The 13,513-nt window shown below is 40.5% G+C and overlaps 1 protein-coding gene across 2 annotated transcripts in view; it reads right to left on the minus strand.

Moving 5' to 3' along the window:
* LOC120714823 (protein bicaudal C homolog 1-like) overlaps nt 1–13,513 on the minus strand; it is a 57,165-nt gene that overhangs the window by 14,103 nt on the left and 29,549 nt on the right. For both annotated transcript variants that reach the window (XM_040001319.1, XM_040001320.1), the window contains 5 exons: nt 12,633–12,791; nt 11,291–11,344; nt 6,624–6,806; nt 3,035–3,286; nt 1,340–1,471 (listed from right to left, as the gene is read on the minus strand). In XM_040001319.1, coding sequence (XP_039857253.1) covers nt 1,340–1,471; nt 3,035–3,286; nt 6,624–6,806; nt 11,291–11,344; nt 12,633–12,791 — 780 coding nt within the window. The remainder of the gene's footprint in view (nt 1–1,339; nt 1,472–3,034; nt 3,287–6,623; nt 6,807–11,290; nt 11,345–12,632; nt 12,792–13,513) is intronic.

Raw genomic sequence — 13,513 nt, forward strand, 5'->3', positions numbered from 1 at the left:
CTGTGTGCAACTATATGAGCAGCAAACAGCTGTGATGGAATATTTCCTCTCTTTAGTTAAGTAAATACATTACTCTTATTTGGTTATTTTGCCTGGTAGGAGCTCTGTAACGGTCAATACAGAGTGCACAGCTAGTGTTACAGAGGAGGACACTCAACACTGTGTCTGTACACTGCCTCCTAAAGTAATCATTACTCTGTCAAGTACATATTACAGTCCCAAGTGTAAAATGCATAAAGAAGAAAAATTAGCTCCTTTTAAAAAACAACCCCCCCCCCCCCCAAACTATTTTTTCTTTGAGAAGAAGAAAAATTGAGAAGTATAAAACCTGGTAACTAAAAGTTGACAGCAGAATAAATACACGGTAATAACACGGGGCACTTTCTTTAGTCTACGATGTTCATAATATTATAGAAATGTGGTCCAGTTTCCTATGGGTGCCTGTTTTAGTCCTCAAAAAATGAGCATTTCTTGTACTTTATCCAGCCACTGATCACTTTTTAGCCAGTGTCTTGTTATGCTCTTTTTACATGCAACAGTCAAAACTGTGAAGGGATATATTTAAGGAGCTGCTGTGGTTCAGTTCATCTCCTAATTGGAAGGTTGCTCCCGATGCAGCCGTCAGAGTGTGAATGTGATAGAAAGCACATAGAATAACTTGCTTGTATGAATGTGTATGTAAACATATCCTCTAGAAATATGATTTTTAATGCCACTGGAAATGTTGAAGCATGATCCTGGATACACAATCTCTCCTAGTTAAAAAAAAGGAAACAAATAACTATTTAATTTAAACAACACTAGGAGCTTCTCATTTAAGCTTATAATAAAAATGATGTGTTTGCATGCAAACATTTGCTAACCGCCACTAAATTCGAAGTAAATCTGATAATAACAATATTCTTGATTTTGATGTGGGTCTTTGTTTATTTTGAAAGCACATCTATAAAAGTGGACTGTGAGCTAAATGGACTAAAGCCATCTTAATAAGCCATAGATGATGCAGCATTTGGAACTGTTTCTATGTTCTTTATGGTGCGATAACACTATACTGTTAATATGACTATGGTTTTAAACGGTTTTAAACCCATTCTTTGGATTTGCTGCCATGAAACCACAGAGATTAACCACATGATGATGCTCAAGGCAAGATCAGGGGTTTACTAAGGTCATTAGGTTTCAGCACTTTGTGACAATCCATTGAAACAGTTAAAATATTTTGGTTTGGATAGAAGTAGCTGTAGCTTAAAGACTAAATTGCCTTTCTCAAAGCCAAGTCAGTACCAGTGCCTGAAATCCCAACTTTCCGTGCCGTGTGAGTGTGGGCTTGAAGTCATACCTTGCTGGGCTGTTTTGGCTTTGGTTTGATACTGATGAAGACATCCAGCTGCTCCATTAGCGCTGTGATACACTGGGGCTCCACCTCAATATCCTCTTTAATGTCAAACATTAATACCAGAGGCAAACAGCCCTGTGGAGCAAAGACAAAATAAATACATATTTGTAATAAAAGTTCATTTTCTTATGTCAGCTGCACACCAGTCTCTTTGAAAATCTTTCAAGTTTGCACTGGTGCTCCAGTAATATAAGCCGTTTCTCAATAGTAGTATATCATTTGTAGAGCAAGTTGGTCATACCAATAAATACAAGATTCAGTGCTGGATTCATCCCACACTGAGTTTGGGAAATTCCGCCAACAGCAATCTGTTTTGCATGATCACCACCACAAGCACCACAGACATCTATATTTTGGGCTGAGAGCTGGACAGTGCTCCTATTGTGAGTGGGTGTAATTAGCAGCAGAGAGCAGAGCCAGACTGGCTCTGACGGGGCTTGAGATTGGAGCTATAATCTATAGTCTGGCTATGAGAAGCCAAATCACACAGTGCACTACCGCGAGAAGGAGGCCTCTCCCACTCCTGTATGCCTATTCTGCATCTAGTTTACAGCACCTCACCTAGCCCTTTTTATGCCCTTTGTTCATTTCTACGATCCTCTCGCACTCATTGCTTTTTGTTTCTCCTCTCTTCTCCATCTCATCTCTTATTAATCTTTTTTTTTTTTTAAATTCTTTACTCTTCACTAGTGTAAGACACTTAAGAAGCTCCTTCTTGTGTGTCCCATTTCAATTCCAAAAGAAAGTCATGTTTGGTCACTGAAACAACTCTGGCATTTGCTAAATGTCTTTGGGGCCAACTGGGAGACCGCAGACAAAGAGAAGGCAGCTCTTGCAGAATTACTGCCCCACATTATGGATGTCCAAACAGAAAGCCAAAGCTGTTTACAGCTGAGATGTCATATACACACCAGCTCAGCCGAAGCCTGAAGCCAACAGTAATTAAACAGCCATCACTTTTACACATATCTGAAACAGACCTCTGATTATACTCCTAAGTAATTTAAGATTCGGGTAGCCTCAGTGGTCATGGGAAACAAGACAAGAATGACCGCTGAGCATTTTAACCAAGTGAAATTTAAATATGAAGTGCTATCTTTGGTCCAAACTTTAACGTAATCTTTGAATTACAGTCAGGTTGATATCCAGTCCACTAGAATCTACCACAGAAAGCAGGTCAACCCATTACCATGAGGATCTTTTTCTTTTTTAAAGGCATAGAAAGGACATAAAGAAGTCAAGCCAAACTAATTGTGTCCATCTTACATGCAGGTATGTAGCAGCTATGAACCATGTGTGCTAACCTTGAGATTCTTGTTTATCTGACAGACATTTCAGCAGCTCGACTAGAGCCAAGCAAATCTCTCCCAAGGCTATTCAAAACCCTCAAGGCAATCGTGGTTTACTTCCTAACTCACATCTGAAAACCCATGCATCATTCACACATACCATGATGATACTGATGAAACAGTGGCATCCATTCTAGCTACCACACAGTATGTGGAATCTGTACATGTAAGAATATAACGCAAATGCCATCTCTTAACCACAAAAACAAAGTTGGAAGGGGCTGGCTTAGCAGTTTAGCATTCTTTTTTTCAGTTGTCAATAAATTAAACACACACTGAAGATGAATACCATGAGGTACTGCCGTGCCAAGCACACAGATTCGATGGTGCCCTGAATGTAGACTGTAGATTTCTTCTGGGGGCTGTTGGGATCAGGGAAGTGGATCTGAGCTCCCGTCCTTTGGGTGATGTGCTTGATGTTGCTGCCATTGCGTCCCTTCATGAAGAGGTGGTGCTGCGGTGCGATGTCCAGGTGGGTGGTCACTGAGATAGTGCTAGCCAGGCTACCGGCCAGGTGCTCCAGTAGCAGAGCTGTACCTCTCTGAACAGGGATTACAAAAGAAAACATATATTTTAGTATATTTTATCTCACAGGATAATCACCAATTAGATTTAAAAGTAAAAAAAACCAAAAACCATTTTTCACAGGATTCTCTGCAGTCGTGTGCAAAAATAAGCAAATCCCATGATTCAAGAAACTCAAGGATGCTTTACACAATAACAAAGAGTTTTGCCCCACTCTTCTTTACAGTGCTTTTTCAGTTCACAGCTTGCAGATATTCTTCAACTCACAGCCATCCTAAAGGTCCTGCCACAGCATGTCAGACATTCTGATATAGATTTTTTGGTGTGCTTGGAATCACTGCTCTGTTGCACAACCCAATTTCAGCCAAGCTTTAGCCGTCAGACAGATGGCCTCACATTTGACCCTAGAATACTCTGCTGTACAGGGGAGTTCATGGTTGACTCGATGACTACAATGTGCCCAGTTCCTGTAGCTGCAAAACCAGCCAAAATCGTCACCCCTCCACCACAATCCTTGACAGACGGTATGGCGTGTTTGTGTTGACCAGCCGGTTTTGATCAAACGTGGCGCTCTGCATTTTAGTTAGACATGTCCACTTTGGAGATCACGTCTCATCTGTTCAAAGAACATTCTTCCAGAAGTCTTGTTGTTTGTTCAGATAAAGTGCTGCAAACCTAAGCTGCACTGCCACGTTTTCTTTAAAGAGAAAAGGCTTTCTCTTGGCAAGCCTCCCAAATAAGCCATACTTGTTCAGCGTTTTTCCTAATTGGACTGTCATGAACTTTAACATGCTAACTGAGGCACGTCGTCTCAGATGTAGCTCTTGGGTATTTTGCAATTTCTTTGAGCATTGTACAGGACATTGTCCTGTGAAAACTCTTCGCATGACTGCTAAGGCAACTGAAAAACAGCAAAATGTTCCCTGCTGTAAATTGTTATGCACGATAGCCATCTGATCATTCTTTGAGATTTAGCTCTTTTAATGGATTTCATCTTAGTCTTCCTATGAATGGCTCCTCTTTCTACTTGAGTCCTCCTGAAATTGCACCCAAAATGCTGTCTTGACTTTCCTTTGTAGTTGCCAATCCAGCCCTCCCTATTTCTCATGCAGGAAAGGTGAGGACCACACACACACACGCACACACACACACACACACGCACACGCACACGCTGGTGGCATCATTGGAACATCTGTGTTTAAAGAAATATGGTAGTTACAAATTAAGGACACGGAGTCACATAAGATTTAGATCAGAGACAACCTGTGAAATTATACAGAGCAATTCATAGGTTATACTAATACTTCAATAATGTACATTTCATAGTGTTGGCATCCACAGTCTCAATGAACCAAGCAGCCAACTTAAGCATTTGTTAACGTGTTGATGTTAAGCACCACTTGGATTTTGAGTGTGCCTTGGTGCTATTAGCTTATGTACAGAAACATTTGTGTATATTAAGTGCAGTCATTACAAAAAAAAAACAAAAAAAACTATTCTGTCTATGATAGCAAGTTATCAAATTACTGTTTAGTATTCAATCCATTATACAAAGACACTTAGCGAAGCCATGAATCCTCTCATGAGGAACCACCAATAAATGTTTGACTGTGGCCTTTGATAACTTCTAAATAAACGCAAATCCATTCATCGATTTAACTTTTCAGGCAGGAATATTAAATAATGCATCTCATTTTGGATGCATACTCGTTGCAAGAGAACAATATTTTTGCTTAGAAAACGAGACTATAACTAGCAATTTGCATTTTTTAAAATATGAATATAAAACAGTGCATATTAAATAAAGTAAAGATGTGATGAATTGTTAGTCTTGAAAAGAAAAAAGATAAGCGAACAAGAGGCTAAAACAACATTTCATTTTAAGCAGTATCCAGGCCAGATTACAAAGTAATTGTTTCACAGAGCAGTAAAGCAAAGCTGGTGCTTTCTCAGAGAAAGCACCAGTGTTTTCTATATAACCAATGAAAATTATTGCTTTTTTTTTTTTTTAAACTGTGCTGGCCATCTTAACAGTCTCATTCTTTGCCGTCTCTGCAAGCCATCACTTGGCCTTGTAAAGTATGTCATTTCCCCTCTTCTACAGGAATCTGCACACTGTGGCCAACATAAGACAACAATCCATAGAGCACCTTTAAGAATTGCCAAAACCACTAAGGGTCTCACGCCACCACACAACATAGCATACAAATTCGATCCCTCAGCTTTCATCTGGCATTCTTCCCAGTCCTGACTGACCCCTCAGACCTACCGCAAACTCAGGGGCAACGTTTCTGCATATGAACACATGTGCTGTACATAGGAACACACAAATGCGCACGAGCATACAAATCCAAATAAAAGTGCACTGGCACTGATGAATAAATGAACGCAGAAATGCACATATGCAAAACGCAACTGTTGGCAAACTAAAATTAACTCCATGTTGTTAACTAAAGCTTGGTAGTGGGGTGGGGGAATGGTGGCTATGATTTGTTTGGCAGAGATTTATGAGAAACCTCCCTGGCACTATCCTAAGCCAGATGCCTGTTGAGGAAATACATCTCTGTATGTTTATATATAGGAAACATACAGTATGATTACGAACATACACAAGCAGCAGAAAAAAACTGCAAGAAACTCAGAGACTAATTTAAAGTACAGTTTCATTCGAGGGGAGCTTGTGGACTTGCTGATACAGTAGTGGGACACAGTCTCCCCTGCAGTGGAGAGCTAAACTAGCAGCCGTCCAGTTTGAGTGACCAAAAATCTCTCAGCACTCTCTTGCCCCTGTGGTGCCGAATGTAATGAAGCGGTTTATATGAGAAAAGTGAGGCATGCCGAAAGTGTTGGTGGGCCTTAACGCGTGGCTCAGGAAACCCTTTTTTTGGCGTGTGGTTCAACATGTAAATGGTTGGGGATTCACTAAAATATTACAGAACTGAAATGACTGAGAAGGAGTACAGAGGTCAGAGTTCAAGCATATTTTACAGGACACACAAGGGCTGTTTGGCCTTTCCATAATTTTGCCACAAAGTAAAAAGGTGACGTTACAGAGTTTAAATTATTAATACAGCTGGTGCAGTATTAGGAAATGCTTAAAACAGACTAATGAGTCAACAGCTAAATATTCGCTGGTTCCTGGCTATAAAATGTAAGCATTTGCTGGTTTCATGCATTTCATGTGTTTTAAAATGTCGTACTTTTTTATCGCTTTAGTCTGTGGAAAGTTGTAATGTGCATTTTTCCCTCCATAATTTTATTAAGAAGTAACAAAAAGCCTTGACCATCTGTTTCACACAACCCTCAAATGCCACAGACCATTAGTCACTTCTAAACCGTGAGATCCTTCTTACCTTGACTGCGTTGGCATTATTCTGTGAGCCGCGAACAACACCTGTGGCTCTATAGAGACGTGTCGGGGGCTTGAAGGAGACTGTGAGGTTGTAGGTCTGCGAGATGTGCTGCACAGTGGGCGAGCTGGGGTCAGACTGCATGATTGCAGGGAGCTCGAAAGACAGCACAAGAGGTAGCAGCTCCTGTAACGTGACGGGACAGGTGGAAGGAGGAGGAGGTAGAGGAAGGGAAGGTATTAACAGTAAGCGACAACCATCGTCTTTGAACATGTGGAAGCATAGTGATGGCGGCTGAAATGCTGCAGAGTGTTAGAGCTTATTATTAAACGGTTATGGCTTCTGTAGGAAAAAATATAAAACATGTGGAACCAGATTTTTTTTCCCCCCTCTTCAAAAAAAATTATGACAGAAAGAACATAGCAGCCGGTGTCAAAACATTAGTGACTTACACCGATTAAGTAAAAACGCATAAGGAAAAGGGGGATTTCTTCACATACTGAAGACTTATGTGAATTGACACACAGCCATAACAACCCTTCATTTAACAGAAGGTGGCAACACTTGGTATGTAAATCTGTCAGGCCAAATAAATAAATCTGGGGAAGGTAGTTAAAATGAAGTGGAGTAGCACCGGCAGCAAAAAGAAGGAAAAAAAAAAGAATAGAAAAAAAAAAAGAATAGAAAAAAAAGACAACGTCTGCAAGCAGCAAAATGCTACAGGGTCAAAAACAAAAAACACACAAAAAAAGAAGAAATAAAATTCTTCATCATTTTATCATTATGGCTACACGAAAACGTCCAACTATGGTTTAAAATTTAAAACATTAGTGGTCCATGGCCTGTTCACTCTCATACATTAATTCTCATACATCAAGTCACTGAATTAAACCACAGGACCAGCAACAGATAACAGTTCCTGTCATTTGTGTCACAGCCTTCATTCAAAGAAAATAGATGCTGACAACTTTACTTTATGCATACACATGCTTATATATACACACACAAGAGCGATAAATCACACAGGCACACCCTTATACAGAAAAACTGAAGGGAATGCACATATACACACTCATAAAGACAATGAACACACACACGCACACACTTATCCAAACACTGACTCTTGGGCAGAGCGCCACTATGGTTTTGGCTGCCAGTGAAGGGCAAGCAGCATGAATTGCTCTGACCAAAGAAATGCATCCCTGATCAGTCCCATATGCGCTTGGCCTTACATTTATATCACGTTTCAGCACTCGCTCTCCGAGGGTTCGAGAAATTTAGGTCAGCACTGAGGGAAATGCAAGGGAGGACAAGCAGACCAGCAGGAGTCGAGAACTGAATGAAGAATAGGCTGATTTTCACGGCGGAGCTGAGTTCAGCTTTTTTCAAAAAGGACAGCTTGGCAAATATGGGTTTCACATGTATTCAAACAGAAAGTGCTGTTCAAAGGCCTCACTTGTCCTGACATAAGGGTGAGGGATGAAGAAAAATGAAAATATCTTTGAGGTAACGCAACTAGCTAGACCTTTCATCACCTACCTGCCAGCTCCATCTCCGAAAGCCACATTAAATCCCCCAAGAATCCATCACCTCAACAACTGGCTTGTTACAGAGTCAAACAGATCTCCACCCAAGAAGGCATCAGAAGTACGGCAGACCTTGTAGGTCCACTGCGGTGTGTCTGAATGATTAAGGGACATGATTCTCCCTTAGCTGCATTGCTAATGCAGGAAAAAACCAGCCACTTCTGGTTTTAGAAGACGACTGGGGAGGATGTGGTCTAATGCCCACCCAGAAGATAGTACTCTGTCTAACTAGCAACCATAACTGTAGGAGTTATGTAGGAGGACAAGAAACTGAGGTAAACTCTCTAACCTCATGCATTTTACTGCGGAATTTTTCAATTTCAACACAACTTAAAAAAGAAAAAGATTCGAAATAACCGTCGAGTCCACTTTTTTCCCCCCTCCCTCAAGATCGATGCCGCTCGGCATGCACTGGATGATGAGGGTGAGCCCAGAAATGCATCTTAGGTTATCTTAACAATTAACTTTTAAGAAATTAGACAAGCTCTGGCACTTAGTGGGCTTTAGAAAACGTGGAGGACAGTTTTCCTTTATATTTTAACAGATCCAGGGTGATGAATTATCTGCTGACTTCACACCAAATGTAGGGAAAGAAAAAAAAAAAAAAAAAGATTAGCCCTTCAATAATCAGTCTGAGTGTGTTTACACACCTGGCTTGTTTTGTCTGGACCTTCTGACTTTTGAGTTTAATCCAAGCCAGAATTACTGATGTGAAACTGAAAAGGTAAACACTGGTGCAACAAAAATACTTGATACCAGAAAAACTTAATCATGGTTCGTTTTTCCCCCCTTTTCCCCCTCTCTACTGTGATTTTTTTTTTTTTAATATTGATCAAACTTTCTGACCAAGTGAAAGAAGTATGGCAGACTGTCAGAGCTGGAAATGGAAAAATGAACCACAGGAGCACCGGGGAGGAGATTATGAAAATATAAACAATATAAAAAGTTAAATGGCTAAAACTAAATTAAAATGTAGACACTTCGAGATATTTTCAGAGGGGATAAGAGGCGGGACAGGGCGAGGTGTTGAGAGGGGAAAAACTCCACCTCAAGATAAAGTTACTACAGTAGCAGTTTAACACATTATAAAAGATGTCAACAAAACTAAATCAAGCCATTGATTTGTCTCCAGGCAAACAGGGATACAGCTTCTGATGGCACGTCCAAGGCTTTGCATAAATATTCTGTTTGGTGAGATGCAATCCAAGTCGGTGATGACTACAGGACGCAGGTATACCACGTAAACATCTAAAGTATGTTGACATTTTCAGTGTGAAGCTAACGCTGACCAGATGAAATGTATACAATGTTAGGCGATCTGTACTGTGCCCGTCTGTTTGAGTAGCGTGACTGCTCTGCCACGGTGCAGTCAAGCGAACCGTGCCCTAATCTGCTTTAAGAAGTGGGCGCATGTAGTCTGATCGCTAATCATGCCCGAGCACAAACTATAACACTCCTTCATCGACAGCTGCCTTAAACTGGATGTCAAATTTATAACACTGTTGACAGCACATACAATATGTTTGGCTATTCCAGGACTAGGTAAGTATCAAGGTTTCCACTGAAAGAAACCAAGCTGACAGACAGGAGAGGAAACTCTTCTTATTCAGCTCACTTGTCCGCTGACTGCGTCTTCTCTCGAGGACACAAAACTCTTTGTGGTTCTTTGTACAACACTGGTATGGTTCGGTTTGATTATTCTTTTCCCCTCATCCATAGCAAAGAAAGCAGATGATCTGGGATTTGATTTGTTGCTTATGAAAACACCCATTAAACATGGAGAGATATGGGTACATGCATGCAGACATTTGCCAGTACGCACTGCAACAACATCCAGCGTGACCTTGTCTTCCTGTCTTTTCCCTCCGGCACACACTCACTCCGTCTTTCTCAAAAGCACACATCGCCCTGTTAGTTTTGGTCAGTTCATAGCGGAGGAATGTGCTCACTTTAGACAACTGCTGTGGTGTTGAAATACAGTAAAAGTCTAAAGATGTAGTAGGTCACACAAGCACACGAGGTCTTTTTGCTCTCAGAGATGAAGCTGAAGGTTGGGCTTCCCGTCAGAATGAAACTGAAGATGGAAAAAATGCTAGAAAATGGGTTTGAGATAGACTTGCCAGAGGGAGTGTTGCTCATGCTTTTATTTTACAATTGTTCTTGGGAAGTGGACTGGGAATAAGTAGGGAATGGTGCTTGTGGCTTAGACGAAGTGTCGAAACTATGCCTGGGCCACATATTTACCTACTGTAAAGGTTGGAGCTTTTCCACTGAAGGATTAGGTGCGCGACTTGACTCGACTGTCCTAATTTTGACATTTTCTTGAGCATGGTCATGATTTACACATTTTCAAATGTTCTTTAGAATATTCTTTAAAATCTAGTTTATGTGACTATTTCTTGTCTTAAACTTTTGTCCTTAATTATTTTAACTTCATGTCAAGTAATTATCGAATAGTACTGGACATGCTGGTGCTGGTAAGCACAGTATTTCAGATGACACAAGCTGGAGAGACCAAGTTGACCAGAGGAACAAGACATGGACACTTGGATACTGCAGTCCAGCTGAAATTTTGCCTGGTCAAATGTACTCAGGTGGAGCGGCCAAAGGCAAAGAGAAAACAGGAAATGGCATAGGTGGAGGTAAATTTAGGGCAATACTCTTATTATTTGTTATACATCGTTTCAAACACACACTCGTACTTGCAGTTGCTGTTACTTAGTACAGCTGAGCAAAATCCTTCATTCTCACCATTTTTTTACATCATGAGAAATCAACATTTCCCAATCAACAACTCAATCCTACCGTCAAGTGGGATGGATTAGGCAGCCTTGTGATTTTCTGTTAAAAACAGTCCAATCTGGCTGAACTCTGCACTACAAAATAACACTGAAATCTATTCTTAAAGAAACTGGTCAGCACTAAAATCAGCGGCAACTTTCAGAAATGTAAACTGAGCACAGTCGGTCTGCTCCACGGAGGTTAAAAGTGCAAATTTAACAGTCTGCAGGGAATGTGCCTTTGATACTCAAAATTATGGGTGGAGTATCCCTCAAAGACAAACGTGGCTGAATTCCAACTTACCCTTATTTTTACTCGAGCTGCCTCCACCCCGCCTGGCTGCCCTGCGATGGACACCTGTTCATAATAAAAAGTAAATGATGTAAATCAGTCATCCAGTTCCCCCGCACTCCAAGATAAATACAAGACTAAGGTACTTTGCATACGGTTTCATGTAATTGTGACATCTTTGCAGGCAATGTTTTGAACCGTGTCATGAATCTGCTCGACTCAATGATGCAATTCACTGTGAATGTAAAAACAACCCTGCAAATTTAACCAAGTAATTTTTAAGCATAACCACCAAAAAGAGAGGCCAGATGAACTAAATTTAAAGACTAATGAAAAGGGTGATAAATGATCTCATTAGCTTTTTCTGTTCTGATCCTCGTTCCTCACTCTAAAGACGATTCAGCAGCGCTATCCATGAAAGACCTTAAGCACGGTACACAGCTACAGTGCCAAAACAAATATAAAGTTTAAGTGTTGCTGTCAAAAAAAGAAAATTAAATCAACACAAAGCAGGTCACTCTAATTCACCTCTGCTACATGAAGAAAATCTTCAAATATACACTTGCACTGTAGATTTTAACATAAAAAAAGCTTTGCTTAAGTGTGATTCAACAATATCCTGAAGCTCATCAGCTTTACTGAGAATCAAAAGTAGCCCCTTCATTGCGTTTCACAGTAATGTACCGTGTGCTCATCAATAAAACTGTACTGTCAATATGCCTGCCCTCTCAAAGGCTCTGATGCAGACTGAAAGCTTTTGATACCGGAGAACAGACACAGCTTAAAGGGCCTAAAAGGAGAGTGTTGCTGCTTATCAGCCCATACTTGCATCATCAGACTGGAGGGGATTGAGCAATGCACAAAATACAGAGTTCTGAGGGGAGTAGCTTAACCATCTACATCTGCAATAAGTGCAAACTGTTTTATGCAAAGCCCACAGAGAAACCGTAAGAGTAAGGTGAGTAGACCTTTGAAAATAAAGAACTTGTCAGTTCTTTCATACACAAGTGTAGAGGAGATATCTAATGCTTGGACCTCTCCTCAACTCCTCTTACTATACTTTAATGGTAATTACAGCAGGATCCTAGTGCTATTCTAGTGAGGCCAGCCAAAACATACTAGCTTCCTCTGAGCTGGCCAATCAAAACACCCGAGTGAACCAACTCTCTGCAACCTGTCCAGACTGAGACCCCGTGACAGCTAGTAAATGGATTGGAGGGCTGCATACACAGATCAAAGAGTTATTTAGAACCTGAAACCTAAGAAAATCCGTTTTTAAGGGATGATGGTAGGAAACACTCTGGGCAGCAGAATGCAGAGCAGTGATCCAAGACATTAAAGAAAAGGTTCAAACCTGGTTGCTTTTCTCTGCCTGGTTGTTCCTGTTAGAGTCTGGGAAATGGATGTGACACCCCGTCTCCTCCATCACCCTCTTGATGTTGTTGCCTCCTTTGCCAATAACGTGTGAATGCTCTGTGTGGGAAACATCCATCTTCAGAGTCACCCTGTTACTCTAATGAGAAGAAAGAGTGATAGGGGTTGAGAAGATGACTGATAACCCTTGAAAAATATCAGTGAGGTGAGAAAAGTACAGAACATTGTACATAAACTAAAGGAAAAAAGCAAAACAAAACTGCATTTACAGCTTTGCACTAATGAAGATATTTCTAGTAAATACACCCATCCGGCCCATGGGTAAAGCAACCATCTGGTACATACTGTGGAGTTTATAGTCTCCCCGAGCTACAACTGTGTGTTCAACAAAAAACAAACAAGCTAATAGACCTCTCGCTTTTTTGGTGATATTTTAATTTCTTTTAGTTGTATTTATAGATTGCCAATTACCAGCAATATTCGAGGCATTTTAAGACACTATAAAGTAAATACCTTACAATATTAAACAACAAAGAGGTCCAAGATTCCCTGATTCCCCTGCTATTTCTCTGATTGTAAATCCTGGTTCACTGAAAGGCCTGTTGAACACGTGTCCCCCTTTACGCCATCTAAACAGTCACAAAGTCATTACTTTTACAATTTTCCACTCTTTAAAAAACACACTCACATGCTGCACTCATTTAGAACAGAATCAAAGCAACAAAATATGCTGTTTATTAAAAAAAAATGAATAAAGCACATAAAAATTATGAAATAATTCTGTGTATTCCAGGGGGGGAAAAAAAGGCCTTTTTGTGACAAAACCATATAAAATGCTATAAACAATGCCAGTTGGGTGCA

This window comes from Simochromis diagramma, unplaced genomic scaffold, assembly GCF_900408965.1.
Source record: "Simochromis diagramma unplaced genomic scaffold, fSimDia1.1 OVJJ01000421.1, whole genome shotgun sequence".
NCBI classification, from domain to species: domain Eukaryota; kingdom Metazoa; phylum Chordata; class Actinopteri; order Cichliformes; family Cichlidae; genus Simochromis; species Simochromis diagramma.